The sequence below is a fragment of the Rhinolophus ferrumequinum genome, chromosome 10, assembly GCF_004115265.2.
Source record: "Rhinolophus ferrumequinum isolate MPI-CBG mRhiFer1 chromosome 10, mRhiFer1_v1.p, whole genome shotgun sequence".
Taxonomy (NCBI): domain Eukaryota; kingdom Metazoa; phylum Chordata; class Mammalia; order Chiroptera; family Rhinolophidae; genus Rhinolophus; species Rhinolophus ferrumequinum.
Window position 1 is genome coordinate 13,899,976 of NC_046293.1, and position 18,600 is coordinate 13,918,575.

At 45.9% G+C, this 18,600-nt stretch overlaps 1 protein-coding gene across 4 annotated transcripts in view; it reads right to left on the minus strand.

Annotated features, from left to right (window-relative positions):
* The window catches only part of RFX4 (regulatory factor X4), a 139,697-nt gene that overhangs the window by 35,411 nt on the left and 85,686 nt on the right, over window positions 1-18,600 (minus strand). For all 4 annotated transcript variants that reach the window (XM_033118695.1, XM_033118698.1, XM_033118696.1 and 1 more), the window contains exons 9-13: window positions 12,656-12,756; window positions 10,588-10,646; window positions 7,199-7,343; window positions 2,694-2,788; window positions 2,135-2,252 (exon numbers count right to left, since the gene is read on the minus strand). In XM_033118695.1, coding sequence (XP_032974586.1) covers window positions 2,135-2,252; window positions 2,694-2,788; window positions 7,199-7,343; window positions 10,588-10,646; window positions 12,656-12,756 — 518 coding nt within the window. The remainder of the gene's footprint in view (window positions 1-2,134; window positions 2,253-2,693; window positions 2,789-7,198; window positions 7,344-10,587; window positions 10,647-12,655; window positions 12,757-18,600) is intronic.

The window sequence follows — 18,600 nt, forward strand, 5'->3', positions numbered from 1 at the left end:
CGCCGACACACAAACCCCACACCATTCACAGCGAGCAGGATCGCGTGGGACTTATGAGATACATAGAGCTGGCCCCTACCGATGGGGGAGGGGACCAGCGAACAGAGGGCTTTTTCCTAATTAGCTGTTTTTGTGCAGGGAACACATGACCCAAACACAACCACCAACTGCGTCTTTGACACATACAGGCAGAAAGGGGGAGCTGGGCTTTTGTCCGCCGCAAATTCTTTCAACTTGCCTGTCTCCCCAAGCCACAAAACTCAGCAATGAGTCAGATGAGCAAGACCATTTCATCTAGTTTGCTGGCTGGACTTGGAAACAGGTATTATTTCAACCCATTTAGGGTCAAAAAATACTGTGAAAGGGAAATTGGGTTAGTAGCTCTTTCTTGCCTTTTCTAAAAGATTTTTGACCACTTTTACCATTTGCTGGAGTTTCCAGTGTATCCTAAAACCGTACGTAGCTCAAACAGAAACAGACACACTTTAAGGAACAATATCTCTTAGGAATAAATTCAACCCATTCTCAGACCCCAAGTGTTCTGTCGAAACTGCCTTCATCACATTGACTGTTAACTTAGTAAAAACAAATGAATTTCAAAGAATATTGTAAAGTGAATTCCTTTCCCTGCCTAAGAGGTTCTTAATAAAATACCTAGTCAGTTTAAGAATCAGCCAACTGAAGAATCAAGGATAAAGCAAGGAAAAAAAACGTTTGCTTTGTGGATGTGTATATATGTGTGTGATATTGTTGATTCTTTGATTTGGAAACAATGAAAAAAAATCTCAAACATGTTTCAACCATCCGCTTAACTGAAAGCAGTTATGCACGGATGATTTTCCCAGAGCCAGAGGTAACACATGCTAACACTAAGTATGCTGAACTGGAAGTCATCAAAATGCCATGCCTGATGGCACTGCCCAGGTAGCCGTCACCAGAGCATTTCCACAGGCAGCTCAAAGAGAATTTCCATCTGTAGCCACGGCGCAGGCAGGTTCAGAGAACTTCCCAATGCTGAGGTTAAAGAAATCCACCACAAAACGCTTCTCCAATTGGGTAAACACAGTCTTTCATGGACAGAGTTGTTTAGAAAAAATAGTGCCTTCTTTGTTTCACCACATAATCACTTGGTTGTATAGCACAACTGGAAAATGGTGACAAGACCATAAAAAGCTACATGGAAAAGTGTCAAATTAAACCCAGAGCAAAACCCAGAGCTGATTGGCTTAATTGGTGATAATGAGAAACGAAACCACATCTCTACTTGCAAAGTAAAATAGAGAACTGAAGCAATTACCCAGAAAATTTACCGACAGCCCTTTGCCGAAATGCCTAGAAAATCGAGGCCAAAGTGTTTTGAGATTTCAAACGTCAAAGGCCTGAAAGTACCACCTCACTTTGCTAATGATGACCTGGGCCCGATGCATGCTCCACTTTTTCCGACGGAAAACAGAAAACGGTGTCCTACAGTGTAGCACAGCCTACCCGCCCTGTGGGTGATTAGGTTCCTGCCCGCGGAGACTGTTAGAAGCACCTCTGGGCAGAGATTTCAAGTCCCAGGACCCTGGAAAACAGTAGGTGCGGACTTGGGGTAGGAAGTGAGGAAAACCCAAAGGGTCAGTAAGACGAAAGGAAAATAAATGCAAAGGTCCTTTTCTAGGGATCAGACTGGGGCACACTTTGAAAGAAAACGTGACAGTCTACCCATCGCTGGAATGCCAATCAAGCCATTTGCTAATGGTCAAACTCAGAAGCTCCTTCACGAGCCCTGTCTGGGGAAGTGTATGCTATGAAATTCTGTAAAATAGTCTGTTGGAAGCAACAATTTCTGGGGACATCTGGCAGGCAAAAAGGGAGTACCGCCACTGATATGTACTCCTGTCTGAACTTAAATACTATCGGTGTGCTAACTTTGCATTTTCAGATTTGTATACCTCACTTGTAGCAGGCAGTGTCATCTTTCTCCCTTAAATTTCTAACACTACTGTGTCTCCCGAGAACAGACACATTTCAGGGTGATATCCTTGTGGCCTCAAAGATAGCAAGTAAGACCGTGGCTGACTCCGAGAGGTGACCCGGTACAGACTGTCAGAGAACCAGTGTTTGTATGTGGGAGGGCTTGGGGTGGCCTTACCAAAGCTGGGGGCACTGTGCAGAGTCATGTCCCGGATCACCCGCGTGCCGAAACAGGACCACATCAAGAGGAACTGCTGGGCCACTTTCTTCAGGGACCCTTGTCTCTTGGCAGCCACCTGCAACAAATGAACAGCTTTACCAACGGTTAGGACTTGACCTTTCCAGTTATTTCTGTCTTTGAAAAATGACAGCAAGGCTTATGTAAGGTCTCCAAGTTCAAAGCATGGAGCAACGGTTTTCAATTTCTTGTTTTTTAGCAGCAAAAATACATTTAAAAAAAAATGAAATCTCTTGTCAAGGCCCTTATATGCATAACAGATAAAAGAGATGCTGACCTGGCTGGACCAGGGCAGGGAGACTCAGAGCGCTGCCTCCTGCAACACGCCCCCACCTCCAACTCCAGGGGCACCCAGGCCTGTCTTCAGAACCCTAGGGCTCCGTGGCTGGCTGCTCAGGAATATTCAGGCAGCTCACTGCGGGCCCTGTACCACTAAGTGTCACGAAGGCCAGCGACGGGCTGCAGTACCAGGGCTGTGCCTCCCACTGAGCTCACCAACCTTCACAACACATCGGTCCACCATGGCGTCTAGCCACTCGACGTACGACTCGATGGGCGACTGCTCTTCCAGGAGGTGGTCAAACTCCTGATACACTGTCAAACAAAGGGAACCCCACACGTCACTGCACTGGGGTTTAAACAGGGATGCATCTTAAAGGAACAAAGGAATACAACTGAATAAACAAAACTCCATAGTATGAGCAGGGCATTTAAGACTTCAGAAAATTTAAGAGTTTCGAAACTATGCCCCACATTACTTTTCCCAGTTCATCTTCATGCTTGTGAGGACTTTAAACCCTGGTCCCCAATATTACGTGCCGTTCCCCCAAGTCCTATTTTCTCAGGCAGTTCCCTCTGCTTGGACTGTTTGGTTCTTCGTGGCCCAGTTTAAATGACCCTTCCGTGAAATCTTTCCTACCCTCCCCAGTCCTCTTGCCAGCAAACCGATCACTTCTCTATACGTTCATAGCACTTTATTTTCCGTATTCTGCCTTCATTATATCACTCGTGACACTGTTATAGATAGGGGTGTATGTGTGTGTGTGTGTGTGTGTGTGTCCCCACCGGTTCTCTGCCTGATAATCTTTATTAGCTGGTGCATTACCTGTGATGCAGCAGTCACTCAGTGCGTGCAGGCTCGTGTGAACAGACAGAGGCACTGTCGCTCTGTGCCACGTGCATGGGCACCTTTGATAATTCAAATGTTTCTGAACCACAACTACATTGGGCAAGCTGCCTTAGCAGCCTCTCAGTGCGCAGCTTAAGTAGCACTGGGTACTACTTAAGTAGTAGATGCTTAATAGATATTTGTGGAATAAAAGAAACGGTCTCTGTGCCCTCAGTTTCCACATTAGTAAAAGGCGGATAAATCATACCACTTTACAACCTGTCTTCACTTGCAAGTCGTGTAACTGAATCGGGAAGTACTTCCTAACTAGTGAAGCACGATGGGAAACAAACATTGCTGTGGTGACCTCCAATTTGAAACATCTCTTTTCATTACATGTTTTTGTGTTTTTGTATGTGGAGATCAATAAATCAAGTCACAACTCAAGATCCATACATTTCAATGTAGTTTTCATTTGAGCAGTTTTTTTCTCCCATTTCACTGGACCAGCCAATTGGCCCTATTTTATACTCAGTTGATAACGGCTACCAGAGGTCAGCTTCCAGGACCAGAAGGTCATGACACTTTAGAATGACAAGGGGCTTTAAAAGTCCATTTAGTTAATCTGCCTCATTTTACAGGTGAGGAAGTTCTGTCTTAAAGAGATTCAGCGGCCTACTCAAAGTCAGAGGGTGAGTTAGTGACAGAACAGGGCCTGGAACCCTGGTCTCTGAATTTCTTGTTGGTGCTCGTTTACTCTTCATAACACTGTCTGTGTATCTGAGCTATTGTGGGTCAATCGATGACAATGACGACGGTGGTGGCAATGAAAGCGCCGACTGCTAACAGTTACCCAGTGCTTGCCACGTGCCAGACACTCTTCTAAAGACGTCACATAGACACACTCGTTTGACCTTTGACCACCTCTAGAATGTGAATGTCATGAGGCCGGCATCTAGACCAGTGCTGGATATACAGGAGTTGCTCAAGTGTTTGTTGAAGTTGAATGAATCCATGAACAACCCAAGGAGCTAGGTACTATTATTACCCCTATTTTACAAATGAGGAAACGGAGGCACTAAGAACGGAGCAACTTTCCAAAGGTTTCACAGCTAGTGAATGGCAGAGGCAACTTTGAAACCCAGCCTGACCCGAGTGCTGGCCTCCTAACCGCTTCACTGCGTCAGCACCACACTGTGTACCAGGCACGTGGCACACACGGCCCCCTTGAATCCCTTCGCATTACTCCCACTTGACAGATTTGGAAGCCAAGTCACCATGCACGAGGGCCAGGGTTTGAATCAAGGTCTGCTGGGCACCCCAGCCCCATGTTCTTACCACAGGACCACCGACTCATTCTAATCAGCATGCTTGAGGCCCAACTGCACTTTTTCGTTTAAGGTGAGCAGAACGTTCCCAGCCAGGATCTACAGCACAGATGTGACGGCGACCCCCTAAAGCAAGAACCTGCCGACTGAGCAGCTGGTTGTAATGAAAGGAGAGTGCAGCACACAGCTGACCCTGATCCTGCTCAAACTGACCTCTGGTCCTGCTCACTGTGTGCAGGGACTCACTTCCCAGGTGTCCGGGAAGTGCAGGGATGACATCCGTGTGCCAGGCCATCTGCGTTCAGGCTTGGCACCCTTCCTCCATCCCCTTCTTCCTGGCACTGCCTCACATAGCGGGTCCTCTTTGGTAAGATGCAACACATGTGTAAATGAGTTGGTCACCTTCCAATTAGCCATTAGCTTTGAGTTCCATATGGGAAGGGCAGTGTCTATCTTATTCCCGGCTTTCTGCCTGGCATCTAACATAGTGCCTGATCCAGGACAGGCACCAGCTGGGCTGAACTGAAGCACAGATGAAAGAGATGGTGACCTGGCTGAATCAGGGGAAGGAGACTCAGAATGTCTAGAAGAAAGATACAATCACAGCCTGAAAGGGCACCATTCTGCCCTCAGATGCTTGAACGGAAAGCCCCAAAAGGTTTTCGTTGAGAGGTAGCTGTGACCTTCATGGTGTTTGAGCAAAGGCTCCGAGCCTGGTCCCTAAAGCAAGTGATGGTAATTGTATTTTACCCTATGAGTCACGGTCACCTTTTCCTCCCCCACGAAAGATGCTGAGGGAAGAAGAGAGCTGAGCTAATGCTGCTGGAATGGTTAGCAGAACCAGGAAGTCAGATGTTCTCGGTTTCCACTCATCTAATTGGTCCTGCACAGACATTACAGGCCCCTCCTCCACGCCTGGCTGGTATGAGGCCCTGGGGACCCAGCCATCCCAGTACAGCTCGTGCTGTTAGTGCTCAGCAGCCATGCTTTTCATTGGCCTGCTGGCAAGGAGCAGGGACAAACAGAACAGGAAGCATGACCGCAAGAACTTGGGAAGATCCCGGAACCTCTGAAGTGTGCCCACATCTTGTTAACGTTGTCTCCTCTGCTCCTGTGCAAAGTGACAACACTAGAGCAGGGTGGTAAAGCTGAGACCAGACTTGGGGGGAGGTTCACCGACTCTGAGGCCGAGTTTTCTCATCTGTAAAGATTCTTTCTCATGCCGTCGATGTGGAGATTAAATGAGATCCTGCATGCGGTGGGTTTGACAGGGGACCTGGCACAGACTAACTAAGCAGTCTATATGCTGAAACATTATTTTAGCGACGATCTCCAAAATTCTTAACAGGGGAAAGCAGGTTGGGGGCTGCACGGAGGAAGAAATAAGTTCCTGACAGGAGCTCTGGGGTGGATGAGAACAGAAGCTCCATGGAAGGTCCACGTGGTGCAATGTTTCAGCCGCTCCACTTACTTTTGAAAAGGGTTTTGAAATGGGAAAGAAGTCTCTAATAGGAACACCTTAGGGAACATTGTTTATAACCACCACACGCTTAGACAGGCTGGAGAGACAGCTTTCCCTCAAGACAACAGTGTAGAAGGCATATATTGGAAATCAGAGGGGCCGGAGGCTCGCAGAAGAAAAGGCCCCTCTTCTCGGGGGGACAGCCACTCTGCAGCTTCCGGAACAATGTCACTATTAGGGTCTTGGCCTCACCCCATTCAGAAGGTGAGCGTGTGGCAGCTGCCATATCCTCCCACCTCCAGATTCTCTCAGCACCAGCCTTGCAGAGAGCTGATGGAAGGAGAGCTGATGGAAGGAGAGCTGACATCCTTCCCCCGCTCCTGCTCCTTTTCCCCAGAGGCATGAGAAAGGAAGGCTGAGCAAAGTAAGGAAGACGCCAAGGACCCCGGTCCAGCGTCCCCGGGCTGAGGACCCTGGGTAGTAGGCTGTGCCAGGCCTTTGGGAAACAGCATAGATGTGCTAACGATGCTGTCTGGCCCGCTCATGTCCTCTGCTGCCAGAATAAGCCGACTGCATCGGGACCATATTTGGAGGAGTATTCCCACAGTCTTTGAGCACAGAGACATGAAGATATGTTCACAGAAGTAAATCACTATCCAGCCCCTTCTCAAACATTTAATGTGATCCTAAGGTTCCCCTGCCAATAGGTGGGTTGACTCATGTGACCCTCACTGAAAAACCGGCAGCTTCTCCAGCTGACTCCAGGCTGACATACACAGAGAGGTGACAGGCTTTTATTCTCTCTTTTTTCATGCCACCTATGGAACTGTGTGTGGCATCAAGGGTCACCTGTGGGGCTTTCTGCATGGCTCTGTGCTGCCCAGTGGCACCAGGAACCATTTCCCCCCCAAATCTTGACACATGTCCTCTTAAATCAATTAGTGAACCCATCTGGGCTGACCCATTAAACAGGAACAACAAAAGGGAGAGGATCCTATGGGGAAGCCCAGGGTGGGGATGCCACTTAAATATTTCCCAAGATACTTTTTCTTCCCTTCTTTTTTCAACAAGTCGAAAAGACAACAAGCCCTGGTGGGACATCTTACACTGGATGATGAGTTTCCGGTGCTCATCGCGAGAGTCCTCCATGGTGTAAAGGGTTTGCTTGGTGATGCTGTTGAGGTCCACGTTCCTCCAGTCTTCCAGCATCTGGAAGGTGATGTCTGCACTGTGGATCACTGTTCGCGATGCCTGGAATCCAGTCCAATCAACTCATTAGCTCATGGGTTGTTAGGTTCAAACCCTTCACTTCTTTTAAGCCTTTTCAATGAATCTGCCAACGGTATTTTGCAAAGTACTTTGAAATTCAGGGAAACTCAGTTTCAGGAAATGAGGAGGTGAGTCCACAACTCACTAGATCTGTGCACTGTTTTCTCCTGCAGCTCTCTCACATCTATCTCCCTTCTCTATGCAAAACTACCTCGAGGTGGCCGGGCCACACCAAGCCCTGCTGTCCTCGGCCCCTTTGGCCTTGACCCCGTGGATCAATGGGATGCGGCCCAGAGATCTGTCAGCCTTCTCTGCGCTTTATAACCTGTGTGTCTCTAGTGCCAGAGAAGCGACACGCCCAGATCTAGGGATGGTCCTGCAGCCCCTGGGCCTATGAGAGCTTTCACCTCAGCGGTTTACAGTGTATATTTTCCTTTAAATGCATTCTGAAGCAGTTCACAGTCTAGCTTTCTGTTTTTGCTTTTTATAGAACTATAATGGTTAAAACAAATATAAATAATTGAGATGGAGGAAAAGGGAAACCATACCTGACAACTTGGTAGTTTACGGGTGTGTATGTGCGTGTGTGTGCGTGTGTGCGTGTGTGCGTGTGTGTGTGTGTGTGTGTACTTAAGCTGTGGTTTCCTCAGCAAACCCTCATTAGTAGAACTTAAATTTGCAAGGTGGAACAACACTTGGAACAAAAATACTTGGAACCACCAAGCTGAAACAATACTGATAAAAGCAAAGAAAAACATTTCCAGAATTATTTCCTTTACTTACATATTTTCAAAAAAGTCTTTAGTAAAATGAAAAAAAAAAAGAAAAAGAAAAAAGATCTCACATGCACATGGACATTATGTGTCTCCTAATGCTTGTGAATTTCCAGGCAAAGGTAAATACTGACAGTGCCTTTTACACCCACACTATCTCGGCACAAGTAAAACCTTACTTAAATCATTGTTAGAATTCTTTGAAGGTCAGAGGCCTAGGATATCTGAACATGTGAGTTGGGTCCGTCGCTAATGAGAATGAAAACAACGGAATGTAAAGGTCTGGGATTCTGGATTCACATGTACCTAGTTCAAATCCTGGCCTTGCTGCTAATCAGCTGATTGAAGTGGGGCAGCCAGTAGATTACCCTCAGTTTCCTGTGCTATAAAATGCAGCTGTCGCAGTACCTTCTATCTCTTCCGGAGGGGTGCTGCTGAGGATTTCTTGAGAAATTGTTGGAAAAGTGCATAGTTCAGGGAGTAAGAGCTCCATAAAGGAGGCTACTGTTACTCGGGTTGTTCTCTTTGCAGTGACTGCACTGACACCTCAGGACCTTTGCACGTGGTGTCCCCGCTGGCTAGAACATTCTTCTCTCGCCCTGCCCCTGCCCCGGCAACCTTTCCATCAGGTATGCTCCAACTTACATGTCACTCCCACGGAGAGACATTCTCTAACCACGTTATCTAAAGAGGACTTAAATGCCCCATTATTCTCTATTTCCATTCTGTTTCCTTCATAACATATATCACATTTAATTATTTTTTGGTTTACCTTTTTTTTTTCTGCTGAGGGCAAATACCACTAAGCACGCCTAGTGTCTGGCACACAGTAGGCACTCAAAACATTTTGTGGAATGAGCGGCTGAGATGTGAGTGCCAAGTTGCTTGCTTAGTGTTCCTGGAAGGGACTGGACATTTAGATCTTGGGTTTAAGTGTTTAGGGGTGAGATTTTGGCTGGGGGCTGTGTAGTCTGAGTTGCCTTGTGTGTGTTTAGGAAAGCTCGCTGGGATACTAAGACATTCCATGGTGTTTCATTCCAGCACTAATCTCAGTTCCTTGGCTGATCCAGGAACGTGTCTGATAGCTGCCTAGTGAAGATGGAAAGGTAGCATTTGCTGATTAAATTACATATTGTGTGTGTGGGAAGTGGATTGTGTGTGTGTGTCTGAGAGAGAGAGCGAACATGTAAGCAGGTGCTTTGTAGGCATGGGTGTGGGTGCTTTTACCTGCATTACAGGGTCCAAGGCCTTTCTAAACTGTCTAGAGCCCCAGAGCGAGGCATCAAAACCATTTCTAGTTCCTGATACGACCCAAGACCGGCTCTTCAAGCTGGGACACACGAGTGAGGTGGGCCAGGCGTAAGAAAAGTGTGGGTGATGAGGACCGTGCCTGATGGAGAGACGCTCGGTCCATCCAGGTCATTACCGCCCTGGGGAAAAAAAGTAGCTCTGGGCTGCCAGCTCTTCACATTTTTTCTCATTAGAAAATGTGGGTGTTTAACTGTCCTCTACCAGATTCAGTTGTTAGTAAGTAAAAAAAAAATAAAAATTAAAAAATTAAAAAAAATTGAACATATGCAAATCAAACAAAAATAAGCCCACACATCGGAGGGCCAGATTTGACCTGTGGCTACTGGTTTGCCCTTCTATTTTAGGATCACTGATATTTTAATGAATGCTAACGGGCAGACTTAGAGTCCCTTCCTTAAGGTGCAAACTTTAAAATGCCAAGCTTTATGCTATCAAGTGATAACTCAGGAGTTATAGGGGGATCTTCTACTTTTTACTGGATATACTTTTGCTATTTTTGCTTTTGTATATTAAGGATATGTCATTTTTGTGTTAAATAGACCAGAAATCTGGAAAAACAAAATTGGGTAAATATTTAATATACTTTGTGGCTTTGAACTCTTTTGGCTGACACCAACAACTCATCCCCTTTATCTGTTTGAATCACTGATCTCGGTGTTCACAGCGGTGGGGGTGGGCGATATTGTGTCCCCAGGCTACATTTGGCAGTGTCTAGACATTCCAGACTGTCACAATTCAGGTGGTACTTGGGGGATGGGGGTAGTCCTGGCATCTAGTGGGTAGAGGCCCAGGATGCTACTAAACACCTACAATGCACAGAACAACTCGCCACAACAAAGAATTATCCAGCCCAAAATGTGGCTGAGAAATCCCGATTTATTTAAGGGAAACACACGCTTGTAGACCTCGACCATATCTGAAAGGTTAAGGGGCAAGTGATATCAGCAGTTATGTTGCATGCTACTTGAAATTACTTAGTGATTGGCTAATGTTTTTATTCCTTATTTGTAGACATTAAACATAATAGTGAGAGTGTACTGTTACACAGCCACCCCCTACCTCCAGGGGGTCGTTTTGTGGATTTGCCCTCATTTGCAAGGACTTAGCAGTAGTTAGTAGAACATGTAACACAGGACACATACCTGGCAAAGATGATTTAGTGATGTTTGCCGTCTCAGAATTTGGGAAAACCTTCTGGACACTGCAAGAAGAAAAGAGTTAGTGTGAAATATTTGCAGGCTTTCTGGTCCTTCTTTGGATTTTCCACGGGCAGATTTCAAAAAGTAGCTTTTTTATTTGCCTAAATTCATCTTAATGTTCTACCCCATTTTAGGCGCCCACTGGCAAAACCCTGCATTTGAGTCTCTGGTCTCCCATTCAGACAACTATTTCCTAAAATGGCGATATTTGGGTTACATATTTCAAAGTCTGTCATATGCCACCCTGGGCAGATGTGAGAAACTGTGGTGTCAATCAACCGTGAGTAAAAGCAATTATTTACTTGTCTTTCATTTCGCTCATTGCAAGCTCAATCACTTCTCCCCACAAATGACTGCAGGAATCAAGTGGAAGCTTTGAAGAAGGCCCTTTACAAAGTAGTCTAGCTAAGAGAAGACCTCATCCAGCCGCAGTGGTGTGTGGTGCTCGGGGTAGCTCGGAAAAGAGAGCCCTGGGCTGCACCTTGAACGTGGCTCTGCGTTCATAATCTGTCAGTTTCATCAAATGAGCTCCATGACCTATTTGCATGTTTTGGTGATCGATCCTGTTTCCTGCGCGGACAGATTGGCTGATGATGTGAAGTGGATTTCGAAGCAGACCTGCCACATGCCTGCCCAAGGTCTTCATTTTCACAGAGTCGTTCGGAGTGGCGTGTGTTTCCACTCCTTGCACGTTCTTGAGGTGCGCCCCAGGCTCCCTGGGAAGAGCAGATGTCCCCAGGTACCCACAGGTCGAAAGTCCAGGAAATCTCCTCTCTGCCAACTTTCAACAGGTTTGTTTTGCCAGCAGAATTAAAACGGGTGCGGGCATCCTTCTCATTAATTTCTGAACTGGTCAAGAAACAGTCAGAAACGTCCCTGGGATTATTGTAATTTGTACTCCGAGCCAGCTTGGTTTGAAAAACAGGGCGTGGGGTGGAGGAAAGGGGGGTGGAGGGGACAGATGAACTTCTAATTTTCCAGGCCGATCAATCGTTAATCCGTCTCCTTAATTACTTTTTCTTTAACTTTGTGATGTGGAATTTAGTGCTCGTGAAAAGAAAAGAACTGAGAGCCGTGAAATAAAGCGGGCTTTATCAATAGGTGATGGGCGCCGCAGGCGGCCTCAGAGCTGCTGAAAGGGTTCCCTTCGCCTGTGGAGAGAGGGTAATTTGATCTCCTTCATTTTCCTCGCGGGCACGATTTCGGGCAAGAATGGCAAGCTGTATTCAAATGGGGCTTTAAGAGACATATATCTCACAACTTTGTTTTGCTTAAAAATCATTTCATCTTTGTTTAATAGCACGCGAGTCTTCCCACAAGTACAGACACATGGAGACAGAAAGAGGACCAGTTTTCTCACTCAACACTAATGCTGAGGAATGAATGGTGATGCTTAGTGGAGAAAAGAGTCACAGTCCCAATCCCTGTATGGGAAATATTAATTTGGCTTTCTTATTAGACAGGGAATTAAATAGGGAAGCCCCAAAGCTGTTTTCTGTCTCCTGCTACCACCATTTTGTGGCAGGAGCTTTGGGGAAATCTGAGTTTGGGGCTCAGACAGACTGGAGTTTGACTACTGGTCCTTAATTACCAGCTGTGTGTCTTTGGGGAAATTTCTTTGCCTCTCGGAGCCTCATCTGTAGAACAGGGATACTGTTTCCTACATAATCGAGGTGACATGAGGATTAAATGAGACAAAGAGTATGGCAGTGATGAGCAGAAACTTTGGGGTCGACAGACAGACCTGGGAGCACATGACCTGCCTCTGCCACTTACTACCTCTCTAAGCCTGTTTCCTTTCCTATAAAAAGAGGTGTGCCACCTGTAGTGAACATTTTGTGAGGATTACATAAGTTAATGTACGGAAAAGCACTCGGCATAATACTTGGTGCTTTACAGTAACAAACAGTAAATGGTAGCTATTGTTATTATTTTATTAACAACCCATGTAAGATGTTTGGCACTAAAATGTTGTTCTCCTTTTCCCTCTGCTCTCAGACTCAGTACTCACGTTCAAACTTGATGTTTCGCAAATTTTCTGGGAGGTCATGGAGAGCCACTTTTAGCCACTCATCCAGCTGCTTGGCAAACTTCCGGATCACCTGAGTTAAGCTAGAAAGAGAAATGCCACATTTCAGCGCCTCGTGTGCTACCTGGTCCTTCCAATAGGCCCTGCAGGGTCTTATTTCCCCTAATCATGTTTTGGCTATAACCAATAGATGCCACTCGTAGCAGCAACTTCAGAGACAGGGCTGGCAGCCTGAGCCCTGCGGAGTGCTGGTGGGTCTGAGAAGGGCACCAATAGAACGTACTCTGGTGCCAGCACCAGTCAACAGGAAGACACGGCATGCACCAGTGTGGGCAAAACCCACTGAAAGGCTTGGCGGCATCCAGAACACTGTCTGTGAGCAAAGCACCATCCTTCATGGTTTTTGAAGAGCCTTGGTGAGGGGTGAAGAGGTGGCAGTGGGCCTGAGCGCGCTGATTTGTACTTCAGCGCTCTTCCCCTCATGCTGTCCAGTCTTGTCCGAGCCCCCTGGTTGGACAGGAACCCTGACAACATACCACCCCCCCTGCCCGCCAGCCTGGGCCCAGGCTTACCAAACTGCCTCCTGCTTGCCACGAACTGGAAAGCAACAGTGTATTTTTAAACTGTCAGGCAAACAACCCTGACCCGGACCTTGAAACCATATCAGATTGGAGAGTCAAGGACTGTTTGGGGGCAGCAGGTGGGAGGGGGTTAGAGGAGTGCAAGGTTGAGGCGGGCAATAAGTTATAACACGAGATGGGAATTTGGAGCTGATAAGATATTGAGCCATTTTCAGGGTGTCACCATCAGAACCATCAGCTCATAGCCCTAGGGCCAGTGTCCTCCACGAAGTTCTCCTCCATCGTGCCAGCCACAGGGACCTCTCCCCATGCTGACACCACACCATCCTGGCCTGCCACCAACACTGCCGACCCAGCCCCGGCTCCATCTCCCACTGACTCTCCTGTCAGACCATGATTGCCAACTCCTACCTTGCTGGGCAACCCTACCATGTTCCTCTGCTCACACATTCTTCCCTTTTCCATGACCGTCCCTCTCCATGATCCTCACACCTCCAATTCCCCAGCTCCCCCTTCTCCACCAGCAAGCAGGTGGCATCACCTCCTCCTTCTCAGGGCAAACAACTGCAAAGGAAGAGCTTCATCCGCATTCTGCTACGCCCGTCGCTCATCTCCCCCCACCCCCGCTTCCTGGATAGAATCAAGGAGCCAATCCCTTGTCTCATCCGCTCCTTCCTTCTCAGGAACCTTCCATGACCCTTCTCCCGCAGATTCCACCTCTCTCTCTCTCCTGGACCATTCCTCTCATCATTTAAATGCCTTCAAGAATGGCTCACCTTAAACACCAACACTCTGTTATTTCCTCACTCCTCAAGCAACCACCCTCTTTCTTCCACTTCACATTCTTCTTCAAAGAGTTGTCTAATCTCTCCATCTCCTTTTCTTCACCTCCCATTCACTCCTGACCTCGTTCCTGTTTTCCAATCTGAACAGCTGTCACCCGGGCAGTAACCTCCATCCATGACACAAACCCCATGGACTCATTTCAGTTCTCATCTCGCCTGACATCTTGGAAGCATTTGGCTTTGCTAGCCCTTCCTCCTCTTGGAAACATTTGTTTCCCTTGGTATTTGTGACCCCTCCGTCTTCTGGCTGCTCCACCTCAGTCACAAAGCTCAGCCCCTTCTATCTAGCCATTATGTCTTCCAGTCCTGGGCCCTCTCTTATTGCTCTTCCTTCCTTCCCGGGATAGCTTCTCCATGCCCACAACTTCAGTCACCACCTACACTCACTTTTACATTTCTGGAGCAGAGGTCTTCGGAACTCCAGACCAGCTGCGTATAGGACATTCAGGCTGTTCTGCTCAGTGTCGAACGAGCAGGTGAGGAGCTGGCCTCCCGGTCACCTGGTCTTCGAGCTGCCTCCAGCCCGCTCCTCCTCCTTGCATCATCAGATGATACTGACCATCACCCCGCTTCTTGAGCTACTTTCCCTTGATGGTGACCACCCTGCAGCTGGACGTTTTGCTCTGCTGACTTATCCTCATCTCCATCCTCAACTCTCCCTCCTCCATCTCACGCCCCAGGCTGGCACTCCCAGGGTCTGCCCTGTACTTCTGTGGACACGCCTTCTCCTCCCTTTTGTGCAGCTGGCTCCCACATTTGTGGGTCCAGCTTCAGTCCTCCTCCTGCATCTCCAGTTCTCACTTGTGACTCCCTGAATGGCCTCCAACAGTGATGCTGGTACAACAGCAACAGCTGCGAGAATAGCAGCTACCTTTTAATGACGGCAAGGTGACAAGCACTAACCACTTCACACATACGAGTATTTTCTTACTTAATCGTCACTAGCAAGTAGGTACTATTGCTAGTCCCCGCAGAGAGGTGAGAAATCAAGGCTCAGAGAAATTATTTTATTTGCCCAAGGAGATGCAGCAAGTAAGTGGAAGAGCCAAGATTCAAGCCCAGATCTGGCCGGCTGCAAAGCCTGGGCTCACCACTGTTATTTTACAGCAGCCGCAGATAATGAATATACCCACGCCCACCGCGCATGCACCTTAGATGCCTTGTGACTCCTGTCTCCAGACCAGGGCCTTCCGCTGCGTTTGCGCCAGGGGCATTGCTATTGCTTTAGTACCTCAGTCTTTGCTTTGTCCATATCTTATCCTCCTTGCCCAGCCCTTCCACCTCCCTCCCCCAACGTGTTTTCTTCTACTCCACCAATCGTCAAAATAACCACGGTGCAAAGATCTCTTGGGGAGTCACAAGAGGTAAAAAGCCCAAGTTTGAGAATGATCTATCTTTCTTATAAATAACAGTGTGTGATTCATGGTTATCTCTATCATATTGTCACATATTCACCAGAAAGCCTATTTCAATATGCTTTGCAGAATTGGAAAGGAAGGGGTGTGTGGCTCTGAGCTGGTGAGCTGGGAGCTGTGCCCTGGCCTGGGCCTGCTTGGGTTGTGAGAACCTCTAGAGCTGATTCTCATTTCCACCTCTGGCACAAGGCACTCAAACAAGTTTTAGGACGAATGAATGTATAACACTGAAAGTCAACTGTCCAATGATAGTTGCTCTTTTAAATAACTTTGTCTTCCTGAGTTAATGGAAAAGGCACTGGGTTTACAAGCCAAAGATCACTCTGGTAATTAATTAACTATGTAATTTTAAACAATTGTCTCCTTTGGCAGAACATAAGCTCAATGAGGGCAGGGAGCATGTTTATCTTCTTTAATGATATATTCTAGGACCTAGCACGGTGAGATAATCAATAAACATTTGTTTAATGAATGAATGAATCTTTGACTCCTGGGTGTTTCATTTATTTGCAGATGAAGATGGATAAGTTATTTCCGCTGTTAAGCTTTAACTTTCACATCTATAAAACACAAGGCAATTAGAGAGAAGAAAGACAGGGGTTCGCATTTCACCCCACAAACGGCTTTATAATAAACTGTAAATGCCTTGTGTGTGTAACACCTATTAAGCAGTATTAGAAGTATGTGAAGCTCTCTTATAAAGGTGTGTACAATTTTACTGATCCCTCGTGAGGTACCATCTTAGTAAAATGAAGGTAGTGATTTAGCCATTATTTAGCTCACGTGATCAATGCACAAGAAAGAATTTAATAACACAAAGCTTAAAGGAATATATATACACACACACACACACACGCATACATATATTGTGTATACATATACCTATATTACATATATATATAATTTTGCATATACATATGATTACAAAAAATTCACTCTTAATGTAGAACACTTGAAAAATGCAGAAAAGCCTGAGACTAAAATTTGACCATAATTCCACCTAGAGGTAACCTTTGTTAGCCCATTAAGGTGAGTTTTTGTTCTACCTAGATGTGGAAAATTGGAAAGAGCATCACTCCCACTATCGCAACAAAAAGCCAGATAATCTACAAAATTAAAACTTTTCTTTAACCCATCAGGGAGCTGAGGTCACACCACCTAGCCTGGAATTCATGAAAAGACAGGTGTCTTCAAAGAGATAAGGACTTGAGAACTGACTCATCTGTGCCAGAGGGAGGAAAGGAGGCACATCCATCCCCACAACTAGGTAAAAAGAAGTCAGCTCAAATTTTAACAAATTGCTAAAGGCCAAATTTCCTTTTATGAAGGAAAAAAAAAAAACCCATTGGGAAAATTACTTTATAATTAGAGGGGGGAAGATGTTTAAAACTACAATACAGGGGCCGGCCCGGTGGCTCAGGCGGTTAGAGCTCCGTGCTCCTAAGTCCGAAGGCTGCCGGTTCGATTCCCACATGGGCCAGTGGGCTCTCAACCACAAGGTTGCCAGTTCAACTCCTTGAGTCCCACAAGGGATGGTGGGCTCCGCCCCCTGCAACTAAGCTTGAACACAGCACCTTGAGCTGAGCTGCCTCCTGGATGGCTCAGTTGTTGGTTGGAGTGCGTCCTCTCAACCACAAGGTTGCCGGTTCGACTCCCGCAAGGGATGGTGGGCTGCGCCCCCTGCAACTAGCAACGGCAACTGGACCTGCAGCTGAGCTGCGCCCTCCACAACTAAGACTGAAAGGACAACAACTTGAAGCTGAACGGCACCCTCCACAACTAAGATTGAAAGGACAACAACTTGACTTGGAAAAAGTCCTGGAAGTACACACTGTTCCACAATAAAGTTCTGTTCCTCTTCCCCAATAAAAATCTTAAAAACAAAACAAAACAAAACAAACACTATAATACAAAACCCAGAAGGAAGCCATAAAAACAAGGATAAATTCAACTACACAACTACCTTCTGATCCAGCAATTCTACTTTTGGGTATTTATCTGAAGAAATCCAAAACACTAATTTGAAAAGATAGATGCACCCCTACGTTCACTGCAGCATTATTTACAATAGTCAAGATATGGAAGCAACCTAAGTGCCCATCAATAGATGACTGGATAAAGAAGATGTGGTACATTTATACAATGGAATATTACTCGGCCATAAAAAAGAATGAAATCTTACTATTTGCGACAACATGAATGGACCTAGAGGGTGTCAAGCTAAGTGAAATAAGTCAGATGGAGAGAGACAAATACCATATTATCTCACTTATATGTGGAATCTAAAGAACAAAACAAACAAAAACAAAACAGGAACAGACTCATAGATACAGAGAACAAACTGGTGCTTACCAGATGGGATGGGGATTGGAGAGTTGGGTGAAAGAGGTGAAGGGATAAAGAAGTGCAAATTGGTAGTTACCAAATAAGCATGGGGTTGCAAAGTAGAGCATAGGGAATATAGTCAATAATAGGGTAATAAGTATGTACGGTGCCAGGTGGGTCACTTGGCATCGGGGGATCACTTCATAAATTATAAAAATGCCTAATCACTACACTGTATACCTGAAACTAATATAATACTGAATGTCAACTATAATTGAGAAGTGAAAAAAATAATAAGAAAGTTAAAAAAAGCAAATAAATCAAGCATCTATTTTTTTAGTTAATTCTTTTTTTGGTGGGGGAGTCACTTATGTAACTCAAGCTCCTAGAACTGGACCAGACACATAGGAGGCACTCAATAAATATGTGTTCAGGAAATGAATAACAGAGGCAACTTAAGAAAGGTAAAGGAACGAGTTAATCAAATAAAAGCAGATATTAATATACTAGAAAAAAGAAATAATAATAGCACCAATAAGTATATCCAAGAACTGGTTCCTTGAAAAAATAAAATTAGGTAACCTAATTACAAAGAAATGTCAGAAAACACAACTACACAAACTGAAATGTAGGAAAGCAGAAATAATCACAGACACAAGAAGTTCAGTGAGTCTACAAACCCACACCCACTTTGCTCCACCCTAAGCACATACATTTAAAGATCTGGAAGAAAAGGATAATTTATAGGAAAATATAATTTA